This window comes from Heptranchias perlo, chromosome 4, assembly GCF_035084215.1.
Source record: "Heptranchias perlo isolate sHepPer1 chromosome 4, sHepPer1.hap1, whole genome shotgun sequence".
Taxonomy (NCBI): domain Eukaryota; kingdom Metazoa; phylum Chordata; class Chondrichthyes; order Hexanchiformes; family Hexanchidae; genus Heptranchias; species Heptranchias perlo.
The window spans coordinates 73,390,517-73,408,373 of NC_090328.1; the positions used below are offsets into that span (position 1 = coordinate 73,390,517).

Genomic DNA, 17,857 nt, shown 5'->3' on the forward strand with positions numbered 1-17,857 from the left:
GGATCATAAACTAACGACTGTACAGAAGTAAAACTATTGACTTCAGCTAAAAGAATGCATGAAATCCAAAGATGCTGGGATTAAAAATCCACAGCTTATCCTGCACACTCTTGCCATAATTCTGTAGAGAGTCTAGTGGAGGGGCTGCAAATTAGGTCAGGACTTGGATACACTAGGTCCCGGCCTTCCCCGGAAGTTTCTCGTAGGCCTCGTTTGGGGTGGAACCTCTGTCCTCCTCTTAAAAGGATCAAAAGGATATTGGGGTAGATTTTTAACTTGCTGCCCGGGCGTAAAACTGACATTGCGGCTCAAGCTTCTGTAACAAAAATAGCCCAGAATCAATGAAAATAGAAATCGGGCCATTTTATAATGGCAGCCGATCGACAACGCCAATTTTACGCCCAGGTAACAAGTTGAAAATCTAGCCCATTGTGTCCAGTTTTGGGTTTCCTACTTTAGGAAGGATGTCACGGAGATGGAGAGCGCACAGTAGCGATTCACTAGGATGATTCTAGGTCTGAGAGACCTTGGTTATGAGGAGAGACTAGAGAAACTGGGGCTCTTTTCATTAGCACAAAGAAGGTTAAGAAGAAATCTGACAGAGGGCTTTGAAATTATGAGGGATTTTGATTGGGTAAATAGGGGAAAATCTATTTCCAATAATCAGTGAGTCAATAACTAAAGAACGGGGAGAGAAATTCAACCCCTGCCGGTTTCCAGCACAAAATGGGTGGCACGATCCAAATGCATCAGCTTAGTGCATCTCTTCTGCACCCTCTCCATTGATATTGTCCCCAAATAGGATGCCCGAAACAATATTTAACTGTGTAGAAACCAGTCATTTGCATAGGTTTAGCATTATCTCTCTGCTTTTTTTACTCTATATCCCTCTATGAAACCTAGGATCCCGTAAGTTTTTTTTAACAGCCATATCACTTGCCTTTATCAACCCATCCTCCCAATTTCAACAATTTGTGTATCTGAACCCCTGTCACTTTGTTTTTCAACACCAATTTTTTTTCTCCTTATTCTTCCTTCCGGAAAGTCCTTGGCACCGCTCCGCCAACAGAAGCGGATGCCAGTGACCTTCGTTCCTGACCCCGATGGAGTATCTGGCATCAGGGAGGGGTCACCTAATTAGCATGGAAGTGGTGGGCACCTGTGTCATTATTTGTGTATCTTGGACGCCTGCCAGCAGAGGATGGTGGGAAAAATGGCACCGACAAGCCACTCACTGATCTGTCAACACCACCAGTAACCAGGAGCAAGGAACTGCATAAGTGTGGCTGAGAAATGACTTTCTCTCCAATTTTACCTACTCACTAAGGTGATGGGCGAGTTTGTATCTCAAGTGATGGTAAACGTGAAAATGAGAAGGAAAAACTACAGCAGTGGCTTCTTCCAGCAGCAGCTTGTCCTTCCTTATATTAGCTAATAAGAAAATCAGCCTATATTTAGTTGCCATATTCTGTGTGTCCTGACTAAAATATTGTGTTTCCATCAAATAAATAGAAATAACCACACCTGCTGCTCCAAGTGAGATTCCAATGACAGTGTGAGGTGATTAAATGAATCATACCAATTTCACAAGAATCGGGGACTGTCAATCAGCTTTGTTGGTTTTACTTAAACGAATAGTACTTGTCACTCAGACCTCATAAGTTGCCCAGGGGTATGCAGCCTGCAATCCCTCAATGTACCTTCAATTGTAATAATAGGAAAGACAGACAACATAAGGATTAATAAAGGGAATACCACTGAATTTAAAATGGGGCTCCTATTTTTAACATAATTAATACTGAATAGTAGGCACTGAAGATGTGAAGGTGCTTTCAGGCCTCAAATCCTTTAGGGCTATAACCATGTAATGGGCCAAGAAGAACCTTCAGGAATGACTATTGTGTAATCTGTGCCTCAGAGACACTGTTCTGTTATTTGTGTTAGACATTCTGTGACTTTTACTTGTCAAAACATTTGATAATGGTTTTATTGAAACTTTGAGCTTGATTACACAACTCTCTGTTCATTGATTTTTTTTTCAGGTTTTTATTTATTCAAACTTGCTAAATGGTCCTGTTTGACAAGACGTGTGCATAGACCCAATTTTTCTTCCCTTTTCTCCTGGAAGTAGTTATTCAAGTTGGGATTTGTCGTGCGGACTAAGGCGGCCTACTGGACCCTTCCCCGGGTAGTTTCTCTTCATGTGTAAGCCGCAATAGTGAGCATCAGGAGGTTGTTCCATCACAGGGGCAGTATCACCATCAAACCCAATCCTGGCAGGTAATTGAGACTCGAAGGGAGTCAAAAGAGACACAAACAAGTCCATCAATTGTTTAAATGAGGCCAATGTGTAATTTACCCTGCTGTTTCATTCTTATAACCAGAAATTCACTCAATGAGGAAATGTTCATTTTTTTGATTGTTGATGGATCACTAAGGAAACTGGCAGAAACTCCAGTTCTCATAGATTTTTGACTGTTTGCTCTCATTGAAAACATCTCAAACCTTTACAAATTTGTAAATTATTCATCTTTTGTACTTTAGAGTGCGATTTTGTGTTAGAGCTTGGTGCTTTCTTTTTCTCTAATTACTTCCTTTCAATTCTCATTTCCTCCTCTCCTGAAGGAGTTGGCTAATGGTCAGCTGTATGGGCACCAGCTACCCTCAAGATACTTACTCAAGTGCGAAATTTGACAATGAGTGTCAGCAGAGGTGTGTCACAACCAGGTCCCTACCCAACATCCATAATGCATATATATCCAGCTGGGGTGACTGGATAGCAATCAGAAGGAGATTCTCTCCTCCTTAAATGGAGGTACTGAGGCCATTTGTAGCGCACCTACTGATCAGCTAACTAAAGCTAGATTGGGCATCAGCTTCTCTCTCAATAAATTAACTGAGTCATCATGGTAGCCGTTTTCCTATTTCCTACATTAAATTTTTTTAAGCAATTTGTTTTCCTTCTCTGTCTCAATTTTCTAACCTCCTCCTTCCCTGAAGGCATTGGCTCTTTACTGGAATACTGTTCTACAGTGCCCTCTAGTTCTTCACTCAGGGGACCATACATCATTTGTGAGACATTACAGTAAGTGTTGGCAGCCTATTCTTATACTCATCTGACATCCTCACATATAAATTTTACAGAAGTCACTCTGTCCAGCCCATGGATATGGGCATAGGCAGACAAGTGCCATGGTGTGCAGTTTAATTCTACAGGGGCTACATAAGGGATGCCCCTCGCGTGTTACACACTTCAACGTAATGCAGCTGCCTCCCCTACTCAAGTTCCAACTTCGGGCTGCTTCTTCCATCCTAAGTCCAGATGTTGTGCTTCTCCTTGTCTGCCCATGTCCTATTGTGGTGCTGCCTATTCTCCTGCCCTGGGTCACAATGTCACAATAGGTCATCTCCTGTTCTGATGTTCCTCACTGGTCTCTGGTCCCCAGTCCCCATATTGTGATGTTTCTCACTGGTCTCTGGTCCCCATATTGTGATGTTTCTCACTGGTCCCTGGTCCCCATATTGTGATGTTCCTCACTGGTCTCTGGTCCCCATATTGTGATGTTTCTCACTGGTCTCTGGTCCCCATATTGTGATGTTTCTCACTGGTCTCTGGTCCCCATATTGTGATGTTTCTCATTGGTCTCTGGTCCCCATATTGTGATGTTTCTCACTGGTCTCTGGTCCCCATATTGTGATGTTTCTCACTGGTCTCTGGTCCCCATATTGTGATGTTCCTCACTGGTCTCTGGTCCCCATATTGTGATGTTCCTTTCCCATCCTAATCAAAATAAACTATTTGGATTAATTAAAAAAAAGCAATTACAGAAATGGATGGAATGCATGATAAATTGAAGAAGAGTCAAACGGGTAGACAGAGAAGTCAAGAGAAAGCTTAAGTCAAGAAATTAGATTAGAAAAATTGAAACAAAACTCAACAACTTTTTACTCTCAACTTACTTTTAACTTTAAATTAAGTTTTTCACCCTGAAGGTGATAGAATTGAGTGCTCATTTTTCTGTTACTTTTGCTTGGTCTTTCTCCTTGTCTTTTAAAAAACACCATGATAAAGTCTATGGAATAAATTCTGCCTATGTAAAAAAAAGTTCCTGCAGTGCTAAACTTTGCTCAACAAATGTTAGGGTCAAAATCGCACAACTTGGCAGTTCTAAAGGTTGGCATAGCCCAGCAGGACACTGACTTTACCACAGTTTACAAGCATGCTAACGGGTTATGCAAGGTGAGTGATGGGAGAATAACAGCCCATCTGTGTACAACATTTATTTTTCTACTTATACCCCTGCCCAGGGATACTGGGATCATCAGTGGCCCTCCTACTGCCACCCTATTTGATGTCAGCTAGCTTAAAGTGCTTCTACACAATTGATTTTAATGGCTAGAAAACCAGGAGTGTTACGTATACGGTGTGCTGACCTATACACCCACTTCTCTGATCTGTGCTCCCGTTGAGGGACGCTTTGCCAGGAGTTGAGTCTTGCAATTTTGGGGCTTTCTGAAATTGACTGCACTCCATAATATAAAGAAGCCAAGCTCCCTAATCCCAAACATGTGGGTATGGGATTCTGCTGTCGGGATAAGTGAGCTGGTTTTAATTATATGAATGCAGGGAGCTGGTCCTGGGTCTTAACTCGTTATGGGGTTCCATATAATAGCAGAGTTCAGCACCCCCATGAAAATAGCTCCTTAATTTGAATTTGCAAGCAGGAGATCATACTGTCCTAAAACTGAACGTGGTGACAAGCACAAATAAATCACCTTGAGAACAAACCAGGAATTAAATCTGCAACCTTCTCATTTGCTTGACTCAGCTGCATACCGATTTTACCAGTTGAGCCATCGGGGCAGCTTTATTTCTAAAGTGATTCCCACAAAATGTTAAGAGACAATTTAAACATCTAACATTAATGAGAGAAAACAATTTGTGGAGATTGGCACACTAGATCGGTTCACTGTGCTGAGTTAATTCAATGCAATTCATTTTGTCTTGAATAGGCATCTCTGGAATATGGCTTGAAGGATTATAGGGGCTGACAGTAAGAGGAAACTGAATTAACATCGGTTGACACAGTCATGAACCCAGGGTGCAGGCACTGTGTAATTTCTAATTGTGTGTGTTAATTCAGCTCCTTTACACTGTCTGACTTATTAACTCCAAGTCATTATCCCAGAGGTCATACATTTCTCCATCCTCTGTTTTTATTATAACTGTTAATCAACTTGAGCTCATCCAAAACTCTGCTGCCCGTTTCCTAACCCGCACCAAGTCCCGTTCTCCCATCACCCCTGTGCTCGCTGACCTACATTCGCTGCCAATCTGGGAACGCTTCGATTTTAAAATTCTTATCCTTGTTTTCAAATCCCTCCATGGCCTCGCCCCTCCCTATCTCTGTAACTTCCTCCAGCCCTACAACCCTTGGAGACCTCTGCACTCCTTCAATTCTTGCCACTTGTGTATCCCTGATTTTGATCGCTCCACCATTGGCGGCGACGCCTTCTGCTGCCTAGGTCTTAAGCTCTGGAATTCCCTCCCTAAATCGTTCCGCCTCTCTACCTCTCTCTCCTCCTTTAAGGCACTCCTTAAAACTTACCTCTTCACCTGTCCTAATATCCACTTATGGGGCTCAGTGTCAAATTTTATTTGATAATGCTCCTGTAAAGCGCCTTGGGATGTTTTACTACATTAAAGGTGCTATATAAATGCAAGTTGTTGTTGTTGTTTATCAGCTCGGGTGCATTATCAGACATTTTGGGGGTGATTTTAAACCCCAAGAACGGGTGGGTTGGGGGCAGGTGGGAGTTGAAAATAATTGTTTTTTGGGTCGCGACCGTAACCCAACTTTATTTCCGGGTTTAACATCGGCAGGTAAAAGTACAGGCTTCCCACTGGGAATGCAAAGTCCGAAAATTCTGCAGTTGCGACCCAAAAAAACAACTATTTTCAACTCCCACTCACCCCCAGCCCCCTTTGTGTCTAATATGGTGTGCAGCATATATGGATTGCCCTGGAGTCTCTGTGAATGGAAGATTAATCTCCTTGACACTGCTGCAAGTAATCCAGGAGAAAAAACATACGGGCATTCAAAAATTTATGTTTTTTTTCATTTTCTTTGAAGACATATGTTTATTAGTTATAAAAATATTGGAGCTGGGACAAAAGACTGTTCGACTGGGCGGTGATGATAGTTCCATGAACACGTCCAACCAGAATTGGCAAACCTAATCAACTAGCTGTCATAGCCTCAGTGTATCATTATAATTGTCTTTCATTGCCCACAGTGTTACAGTGTTGATGTCTGGGCTTGTTTTGGCTTATCTTTGTGTATCTTTTCAGTTGAGTAATTTGATGGTGTGTATGGTGATTGGGGCTGTGTGCTGTGGCGGTAATGGTTTTCGGGGGTAGGGGGGGCAGCGGGAGGGAAGAGTTTGTTGATGCGTCAGCCATTCTGGCAGTACATCCAAAAGTGAAGATCAGATTTTGGAGATATCTTTTTCTGAATTGAGTCTTAATCAGCATGTGATATTTCCCCAGATAGGGGTATCTTCCATAGTAATTCTACCCATATTGGTTGGGTGGGTGGGGTGGAAGGTGTGCCTGCCACAAACGCTCAAAACAAGTGGACCACAAGTACACAAAAAGGAGAAAAAAAAACATTATAAGGGTAACTATACCATAACTCAGTTGGCAGCACTCTCACTTAAGTCAGAAGGTTGTGGGTTCTAGTCCCACTATAGAGACATAATCCAGGCTGACACTCCAGTTCAGTACTGAAGGACACTGCACTGTCGGAGGTGCCATCTTTCAGATGAGACGTTAAATAGAGGCCCTGTCTGCCCTCTCAGAGATCCCACAACACTATTTGAAGAAGAGCAGGGAAGTTCTCCTGGCCAAAATTTATCCCTCAGCCAACACCTAAAAAAGATTATCTGGTCATTTATTTCATTGCTGTTTGTGGGACCTTACTGCCGCGTTTCCTAATTTACAATAGTGACTACACTTCAAAAGTACTTCATTGGCTGTAAAGGCTTGGGGACGTCCTGAGGCTGTGAAAGGCGCTATATAAATGCAGGTCTTTCTTATATGAGGAGACTCAGTTGATGAAACCTTGCACATATTATCTATTTTCTCTGTTCTGTAGTTACTCGGTTAAAAAGTTACTTATTTGTTGTACTCCTATCTGTCATGTAATGAGGTTCACTAAAAGCTATTTGTTTTCACATTATGCTTCATGAATAGAAAACAAAAGCAGTTCAAGAATCAGCTTCACATATGCCAAACGGGTTCAAATTGCCAGTGGCTTAAAGAAAAGTACAGACTGTAAATAAAGTTCTCACTTGCCAAACATAAAACCTTCATAAATAGCAACATAAACTAAACAGTATAAGGCCAAGAATGAGCTGCCCATACATGTACTTACACTGCAATTATAGCAACCATCATCAGTACAAACAGGTTCCCGCAGCAATCAAATCTAATTACTCGCCCAATCTTAGTTTTTCAAGTGCATTACAGGAAATATATTTGCATGTGAAAGAAGCTTGGTACCAGCAGATAAATTCCACAGTGTACTTAAAATGTGTAAGGATAGAGAAGAGCATTAGTCACGGTACACTGGAGTACTATTTACTATCTGGCTATAAGCCATAGAGAATATTTATAAAGAGTTACACTGAGCCTGTTATACAAATCTCTAAATTGCCATCAGATCATGCATCTTTCACTTTCAACAGATGTCTATTGTCTGAAGGCGGTCCAAAAAAAAAAGACAGCTTTCACCTGCCATGGAGGGCATAGCCACACAAAAGAGTGCACACACTTTGGACTAAATCCACAATATCTATATGAGCCAAGGACATTCCTTTTAATAGCCCAATAGAGGCTCATAACTCACAACCCAACCAAATGCTCAGTCATTCTCATAACCTTCATCAGCACAACCTATTTTTAATAAAGACTAATGATGATTAAAGGAATTGAGGGAAAAAACAAATTTCTTCAATTATATTAAAGGGATTGAAGGCAAGAATCAGATTTCTCTAATTGTACCTGTGAAATTAAAATGCCTTAACTCTCTTCTAACACTACATGTAATTTTTGGATGGTTTTGGTTCTGTGAGAACTGTTTGTGCAATAAAGGGCTAGGTTTTCTCTTTCAAGGCACTTTTATATTGATAGTCTACCATTGGCAACATGCTCTTATGATGTCCAAGACCTGACATCATTCAGGGTCCCAGGAGGTTCAAATAGCATGGACTACATCCTATTGACACTCTAATAGGCCCAAACAGGAACTAGCAACACAATATTAAATGTTAAAAAAGTGTTTGGGGATCATCACCTAGAAATTCAATGTCGCCGCCCACCATCTTGGTGTAAGCAAAAAAAAAGGTGAACAGGCCTTAGACCTAAAACATGCGTTGGGCTCTTTGCATATGCAAATAATGGGCCTAATGTCTGTTTGAGTCCCCCTGAGCAAAATTGGGTTTCCCTGAACACAGCCTGCGCCGGACCGGCCATTCAGGAAAACCAGGTCTAAATGCAGCCTTAGCAGCGATCCATAAAGGGACCGTTGCAGACCACCACCAAAAAGGTAAGTCCCAACAGTCATCTGAACCCCCCCCGTCCCTATTCGCACCCTTCCCAATCACCCGATCGACACTCTCCTGGTTTAGGCCCCCTGCCCCGATTGCCCTCCCTTCCCATTTAACGACCTACATGAGCGACACCGCTGGCCCAAAATTCAAAGCCTCTTCATCTACGAACTGCCGGTGGATAGCCAGCAGACACCCTCATTTAAATAAGGCCCAATATCGGGTACGTCTTGGGCCTACCCGTTCAGGTGCAGGGATTGTTCAGGCGAACAAATTTCTAGACCCATAAAGTCTTCACCTGAGCACCATTACCCCAGCATCAGTATAAAATTGCCTTAAACACCTTGGGATCAATTTTGACTGTCATCGTCTGGCATAAAGGGACGGTAACAGTCTCAAAATGGGATCGGTAGCCTCACTTCCCCGTTAACACCGGCAATGGGGTCAGCTCCATTTTAAAAGCCATGTACTTGTTAGGTGTCCAACGCACCTGCCTGTTTCAAGCAAAAGGGGTCCGTTTTTAATATAGAAATCAGGGTCGTATAACGTAAATTGGACCCCGATTGCTATTTTAGGTTGGAACTGGTTGGAGCCTGCACAATCCGACCAGTTCCATGGAGCAATGGGACCGAAGAGACCCACCAAAAGTAAGTGTTAAATTATTTTTGTGACTGTGGAGAAGCAGTGCTCTTCCGGGGTCCACAAAAATAATCTGGGCCGTTGCTGCCCCGGGATCCTTGGACTCCCCGATCGCACCACTAACCCCACAACTTACCTTGCTGAGGCATCAGTCCGATGACCTGCACTGAGGCGCCTATTTGGTGCCGCACAGCTCGTCTGCCAGATTTAAATGAGGCCTGGGCCTCAAAATCGCACTTCGCCGGTTGGTCGCCCAAAATTCAAATAGACCTCTTTGTATACAGCTCCTCAGACAACTGTTTTGTAGCAAATATTACCTTTTCTAACCAGACACTAATTGACTAAATGGTTTGCACTGGACTCATTTCTTTTGAGTCAAGTCTTCTATATTTTTTAAATGAAGAAATTCGCAGAAATTCTAGTTCGGCAGGTGCAGCAAGGCAGAACTTTCGCCCAACTGTCCTGTGGCAATGACCTCATGCCACATCCCGGGGAAAGGGTCATTTGCATAATAGGGGCAGGCGTCCACTCCATGGGGGCACCTCAATTCCAGAGCAGACAGGTCTGGCCTAAGTTGATAAAATGAAAAACTGCCCTCATCCAAATTACATCAATTCTCCACCAGAAACGGCTGGAATTTTAAAAACTGCAGTTTTCGATACTGACCAGCAGCAGCTATTATGTTTAAATGAGTATCACAGCACATGAGCTTCTTCACTTAAAGGAAACCAGCTGGACCAAAACCTTCACCAGCACTGTTTTTATAACCAATGCTGCCCTACCTCCAAAACAATCTCACAATCAAGATTAAATGACACTATTAGTTTAAGTCATCCATTCCTTCCCCACCACTACATAGAGCAACGTTTTAAATAAGTGGTCTTAAGGTAGTTAAATTCCAGATAGTTTGCAACAAAAATATACTTCCCTATATCTAACGAATGTGACAAGACCATTTTTACAAATATTTCACTGTTTCACATTTAATCTTTCATGCAGATGACACTAATTTTGCACTTAAATGTTGAGTAAAGTCTCCTATGATATTAAGAGTCAAACACCCTAGAATTAAGAAAAATACAGAGGATAAATTGATTTACTGAAATTGCACTTGACTTTCAATTAACTACTGAGATGTGAAACTTTTCAGGAACAATTTATTGAGGTAGTAAGTTTGCAGATTGTAGACTTGTGAACACAATCAGAAGTATTTGAGATATAATTAAAAAATTAAGTGTGGAAGTTCAGCTTGATTGTGCTTTGTTCTCAGCATCCACTGGAGACTTCTTTTCCATGGAAATATAATGTTATTACTCTTTCATGTTCCTCCATTGGCTTAGGACCAACAGTATTGTTTGGTCTGCTTCTGAGCCACATAGACTGAAAGTTCCCAAGTTCAATCCGTGGGTCTGTGCTGAGTTAGTTGATCTCAGACAGAGCGGCAGCTAGGGATGCCACGGTTGATGTCGGCACTCCTGGTTCAGCAGTTAAAATAGAGATCAGCCAAGGGTCCCACTCCTCATCATTGCCCAGCACCTCTTGCTGCGAGGTCCACATGAGTGCAAAGGATTGGGTTTTGGCTGTAATGCTCTCTACCTCCTTTTACCCACAAAAAAACACAACCTGCAGCTGTCTGTACATCAACTAAGGAATCAAGATCCTGTGGGATGCTCCTTCCCTCATCTTCAAGCCTCCCCTCTCTGTATTTTAAGGTCCTTCAGCGATACTTGTAGCTGCTATTTTCTGTTTAGATCTAGAGATTGGCTTGGTTAGTTCCGCACATTTGCTTCTTTGGGATGGACTTCACAAATATATTTATTTCCATACTATAATGTGTACTGCCTTAAAAACCTGGTTTAAAATAAGATCACATTTTTTTTATTCGTTCATGGAATGTGGGCGTCACTGGCAAAGCCAGCATTTATTGCCCATCCCTAATTGCCCTTGAGAAGGTGGTGATGAGCCACCTTCTGGAACCGCTGCAGTCCGTGTGATGAAGGTTCTCCCACAGTGCTGTTAGAAAGCGAGTTCCAGGATTTTAACCCAGCGACGATGAAGGAACGGCGATATATTTCCAAGTTGGGGTGGTGTGTGACTTGGAGGGGAACGTGCAGGAGTTGTTGTTCCCATGTGCTTGCTGCCCTTGTCCTTCTAGGTGGTAGAGTTCATGGGTTTGGGAGGTGCTGTCGAAGAAGCCTTGGCGAGTTGCTGCAGTGCATCCCGTAGATAGTACATACTGCAGCCACGGTGCGCCGGTGGTGAAGGGAGTGAATGTTTAGGGTGGTGGATGGGGTGCCAATCAAGCGGGCTGTTTGGTTCTAGGGGACATGTCAGGCATTTATCCATTACAATAAGGCGCCTTCGGCCTGGAAGATAGACTTGCTCCAAAGACTACAACATTCACTGCTTGGTACCTGCCACCTAAAGAAATGGCCATTAGCAATCAGCAGCTTCTTAAATACAAAACATCCAACCACGGGAAAACTAGAAATCGATAGACTCCTGTACATATTTTTCTTGCAAGTTTCTCCTTGCAGTTTCTGGGACTGACATCTCTTTGTGGAGCGCACATCTCAATTCTGAAAGCACAGTCCCAGAATTCTTTACAACTTATTGTTGCGTGCCTGATCACACAATGCATCATTCAATCAATGATCACAAAAATCTTCTGAGCCACCCGATTGACAGAGAAGTGGAGTCGCATCATCTTTCTGTTGCTGGATATTACACTCAAAAGTCTCCAAACTTGAAAAAAAAAATCTATTTTATGTGCAGAGTCTGTTCTTGATTGAGAATTACCATGACACAGGGTTATGCTAAACCTGGTTAGAATCATAGAATGGTTACAGTACAGAAGGTGGCCATTCGGCCCATTGAGTCCATGCCGGTTCTTTGTAAGAGCAATCCAGTTAGTCCCAGTCCCCTGCTCTTTCCCTGTAGCCCTGCAAATTTTTTCCCTTCAAGTAATTATCCAATTCCTTTTCGAAAGCCAAGATTTCCTGTCACTTAGCCAATTTTGTACCCATGCTGCCACTGCCCCTGCCCCTTTTATTCCATGGGCTTCAATTTTGCTGACAAGCCTATTATGTGGCACTTTATCAAACGCCTTTTGAATGTCCATATACACATCAACAACCGCATTGCCCTTACCAATCCTCTCTTACCTCCTCGAAAATCTCAATCAAGTTAATTAAACACGATTTGCCTTTAACAAATCTGTGCTGGCTTTCCTTTATTAATCCACATTTGTTCAAGTAACTATTAATTTTGTCCTGGATTATCGTTTCCAGAAGCTTCCCCACCACTGAGGTTAAACTGACTGGCCTGTAGTTAGCGGATTTATCCTTACACCCTTCTTTGAACAAGGGTGTAACATTTGCAATTCTCCAGTCCTCTGGCACCACCCCCATATCTAAGGAGGATTGGAAGATTATGGCCAGTACCTCTGTAATTTCCACCCTTACTTCTCTCAGCAACCTAGGATGCATCCCATCCGGACCAGGTGACTTATCTACTTTAAGTACAGCCAGCCATTCTAGTACTTCATCTATCAATTTTTAGCCCATCCAGTATTTCAACTACTCTCTCTTTTACTGGGACTTTGGGAGCATCTTTTTCCTCGGTAAAGACAGATGCAAAGTACTTATTTAGTACCTGGTTGATTTCTTTAGACTTCAGGTTGAAGTAATGCTGAAGCAGGCTTTGAAGGCATTTATTCAGTATAAATCCAAAACAAACGAGTTGAGGTTACTCCAAACTGGTTATCTGTACACAGGAACATGGGAACAGGAGTAGGCCATTTAGTCCCTCGAGCCTGTTCCACTATTCAATGAGATTGTGGCTGATCTGTGACCTAACTCCATATATCCAACTTAGTCCCATATCCCTTAAGACCTTTGCTTAACAAAAATCTATCAATCTCAGATTTAAAATTAACAATTGAGCTAGCATCAACTGTCCTTTGTAATGAACAAAAAGAAAAACACAAATGCTGGAAACCTGAAACAAAAGCAGAAAATATTGTAAATATATGGTAGGTCCTCAGCAGTATAAAAAACAGATTAACATTTTGAGTATAACTGCCTGACAGAAGTAAAAAATAAGTGCGAGCATGTTAGTAGGGCTGGGGAAAAAAGGGGAGGGGGAAGAAACAACAGATGCTCCAATCATAGAGGATGTTAAAAGTATTGAATGCTTTGTAAACTTGGTTCAGTGGTAGCACTCTTGCCTCCAAGTCAGAAGGTTGTCGGGCAAGTCCCACTCCAGAGACTTAAGCACATAATCTAGCCTGACACTTCAGTGCAGTTCTGAGGGAGTGCTGCACTGTCGGAGGAGCTGTCTTTTGGATGAGACGTTAAACCGAGGCTCTGCTTACCCTCTCAGGTGGACGTAAAGATCTCTTGGTATGCTTCGAAGAAGAGCAGGGGAATTCTTCCTCGCATCTTGACCAATATTTATCCCTCGACCAACATCACTAAAACAGATTATCTGGTCGTTATTTCATTGCTGTTTGTGGAACCTTGCTGGGACGCAAATTGGCTGCCTCGTACAACAGTGACTGCACTTCAAAAGTACTTCATTGGCTGTAAAGTGCTTTGGGACATCCTGAGGCCATGAAAGGTGCTGTATAACTGCAGGTTGTTTTTCTTTCTTTATCAGAAAGTAACAACCTGTTAGATGTAGAAAAGATTATCTCAGTGAGGCAATAAAAGACATTTGAAGAGCAAACGTGTAAATAGCTAAGATGGTGAAAAGGCTTGGGAATGATCTACACAAGGAACAGGCAAAAAAAAGGGGGAAATTAGAAAAAACCCTACAGGTGCAGTTGGTCTGGAAATAAACAAATCATCGCCCACCTGCCCTCCTCCGTGCCAGGTGACCAAAGATCAGGAGCTCACGGCTAAAATGTAACCAAAAATTGAGCAGCCCCTTCAAATAATTAAATAGGGGCTGCAGTCTCTCACACTCCACATAAATATGAGACACAGTTTCATTGATGCTGCAAAAGTTGCAAGCGGTATCTGTGAGGTAACTTTAAAAAAAATGCTGATGGATTTGCTGTGTATTTAAAACATTTTCTCTTTTTGGTTATCCAGAATATTAGCAAGACCTATTCAGAAAGCCCAGAATATCAATCCCGCCACTACACCACCCATCAGAATATTTCTCCTTATATTTAAGCAGAGCAACAGTATTAAAAAGCTAATAAAAAAAGGTTTCTGGAGGACAACATTATATTTTACACAAAACTGGTCGATCATAATTTGCCATTGATCTTTATTTTTAAAAGATTGTTCCTGTGTCACTGGCTAAATACCCCAAACTCATTGTACAGTTCTCAGTATGCTAATGTTTCAAAACAATTGGGAATCTTAAGGAAGGAAGTCATTTATGATTTTAGTTAAACTCCCAACAAAGTATGTTAAGATACAAAAGGGTCAAGTTAGTTTTGAAGGCTACTAGGATACATGGGCACAGCTTCGAGCACAGATGGTTCCCAGCATACCCATTTTCAAAAGGAGCTCAGAAGCGGATGTCAAGAACCACTCAGCGATTTTGGTAAAAATCCAAGAAAGCATTATAAAAGTTACAAAATGGTGACTAATCAGTGTTGAAGGAAGCAGAGTTTATGGGCACACCATCAAGCGCAGATGGTTCTCAGCACGCCTACTTTCAAAGGGAGCCCACAGGCAAAGGATAGGAAATCAATTCTAAAATTTGGTGAAAATCCAGAAACTATTTTAAACCATTGATGTGCAAAGTTACATTAGTGCTGTAATGGCTGGACAAAAGAAAACAAACTGTATAGCAAGAATAACTATAATAATTAACTATATAGAAGTTGTTCTGCTTAAATATAAGGAGAAATATTCTGATGGGTGGTGTAGTGGCAGGATTGATATTCTGGGCTGTCTGAATAGCCTTGTTAATGTTCTGGATAACCAAAAAGAGAAAATGTTTTAAATAACTATATAGAAAAAAAATGTAGTAGGTGTTGCCCCACATTTAGGGACACAGGGATTACATATTAAGTTTTGCAAATGTAAAGCCATAAAATATATTCATTTTTGCTTGTGCCTGTTTGTAGACTAATTTCATTCCTCTTATTTCAAGCTCTGATACATAATTGAATAATTGGCGGCTGTTCTTATTTGCTTGAATCCATTCTTAGTTTGCAGCTAAAGCAACACTAATTATAAATGCTCCGTAATTTAAAAAAAGTTACAAAATCAATTTGTTTCAATACTGTCTTTACTGTATTAAACGGAATATTTACAATTTGTACAAATGTCTGAGCTCCAACAAGATACAAAAAACATTTCACAAGATGCAGTAACCAGGATCCAGTTTCACCTGGAACACCATTGCGCTACAAAGGACAGAATGTCTTTCAAAGAACAAGTGAACATCTGGTTAGGCAACTCCACAAATGCAGCAATTCAGGCAATAACAAAAATACAACGTGAGGTCAGAGAGGATTCAAATGCTCTTCTAATAATCCAGGGTTCTACAAAGCAGGGTCCTGGAATTTTCTTGGGACTACCAAAAACAGCTAATCGCGCCCAGTTCAGTGGAGTTTTCTTTTAATCCAGTCAATCATTGGTGCGATGATCAGTCTTTATGTGTAGGCATTCAGAAACACCTTTAAGACCTGAAGGCCAGGAGGATGCTGTCTTTGTTGTTTCTAAAAAACAGTTCTAAATATAACTTTCTCAGTTAAAGATTTTAGTAAATAACTTCATAGACTGATGCTTTCTTATCTCCAGAGCCAGTGACTATATATTTATCGTCCACTGAGATATCGCAGCTCAGCACTGATGATGACTCTTTAGACTGTAGAAAGAAAGAGGGGAAAAAGAACAGTTAATCTAAAATAACCAGAATTCATTTACAACTATAGCTTTCAATTTATACATCATAATTGTTTCAAAGACTAGAGGTCACTTTTCATTACATGAAGTCTGTATCTTCAGCCCATACATGCTTTCATTCCCTTCTATTTAATCTCTCCTCCACATTCCCCTTCATTCCAGGGGCAAGCAAGTGAACATGAATGACAAAAATGTAGCCTAGGCTCAAATCCACCCTCATTCTGAAGGGAGGACAGCACTGTGCATCAATACTGAGCCACTAGTTTCTGCTTGTTCTGTAAATCTAATTTTTAAATAGCTTAAAATAGTGCCATTAAATGGTCAAAAGCCAAAACATGCCTAGTTCCATCCTACATTGATAGAGCACAGAAGGAGATCAATGATGCTTTCAGTTCACCGTGCCTGTGCCAGCTCTTTGAAAGAGATATCCAATTAGTCCCACTTCCCAGCTATTTCCCCATAACTCTGCAATTTTTTTCTTTTCAATTATATATCCAATTCCCTTTTGAAAGTTACTATCGAATCTGCTTCCACTACCCTTTCAGGCAGTGCATTCCAGATTGTCCTCATCTCCCCTCTGGTTCTTTTGCTAATTATCTTAAATCTTTGTCCTTTGGTTACCGACCATCCTGCCAGTGAAAACAGTTTCTCCTTATTTACTCTGATCAAAACCCTTCATAATTTTGAACACCTCTATTAAATCTCCCTTTAACCTGCTCCATTCTAAGAAGAACAATCCCAGCTTCTGTAGTCTCTCCGCATAACTGAAGCCCCTCATCCCTGGTGCATCTCCTCTACACCTTCTCCATGGCCTTGGCATCTTTCATTCACAAATGCCAAACACCATATTGAAATGTCTTGATAAGAGTTGCAAAGTCACTTAAGTCACGTAAACGTTAAGACAATCTTTCTCTGGTGTATTGACTTCTCAAAAGGCTTTTAAGCTTCTTCATTGCTCTATAATTTTTTATTCATTCTCAGGATGTGGTGTCACTGGCAAGGCCAGCATTTATTGCCTGTCCCTAGTTATTCTTCAGAAGGTGGTGGGCCTTCATGAAATGCTGCAGTCCATTTTTTGTAGCAGTTTCGTACTTCTGAGTGGTTTGCTACGCACTTCAGAGGATAGTTAAGAGTCATCCACATTGATGTGGGATTGAAGTCATAAATAGGCCAGATTAGGTAAGGATTGCAGTTTTCCATCCCTAAAGGACATTAGTGAACCAGTTGGGCCTTTATGAAAACCTGACAGTTTCATGATCACTTATACTGGTACCAGTATAAAGTTGTCAAAGTTATCACAATTACAATTAGCAACTGCCCACCCTACTCTGGGATCTGTGCTATTTTGCTTATTTTTTTTTTGGAAATTTCAAGAAATTTAGGTTTGACTCAAAGTTTTACCATAAAATTACCTGGAATATGCTGGCTCCATAAGGCGTTCTCCATGCATTTAGAAGATTATCTTTTCCAGTGCTTACAAACCATTTACCTGAAATATATACCAAAAATCATTAAATTAACCATCCACCGTCTGGCCCATTTTTTGTGTTAATCAATAGCCTATAGTCTCTCTCCTGTATCCAACTCTTCCTCTTCTAGTCAATAAAATCAAAAGAGCTTGAAATCCCTGCATACCCATATTATGAAATGATGCCCTCAATCACATCAATGGGTTCATACAGAATCTCTTGCCATGGTATTAACAATCTGTTATGACATGTTTGTGAGCAGAGCGA

The 17,857-nt window shown here is 41.3% G+C and overlaps 1 protein-coding gene across 5 annotated transcripts in view; it reads right to left on the reverse strand.

Annotated features, from left to right (window-relative positions):
• Window positions 1-15,483: 15,483 nt before the first annotated feature.
• The window catches only part of LOC137321021 (transducin-like enhancer protein 1), a 102,164-nt gene continuing 99,790 nt past the window's right edge, over window positions 15,484-17,857 (reverse strand). For all 5 annotated transcript variants that reach the window (XM_067983135.1, XM_067983134.1, XM_067983133.1 and 2 more), the window contains 2 exons: window positions 17,534-17,610; window positions 15,484-16,083 (listed from right to left, as the gene is read on the reverse strand). In XM_067983135.1, the coding sequence (XP_067839236.1) occupies window positions 15,976-16,083; window positions 17,534-17,610 (185 nt within the window). In that variant the 3' untranslated portion in view covers window positions 15,484-15,975. The remainder of the gene's footprint in view (window positions 16,084-17,533; window positions 17,611-17,857) is intronic.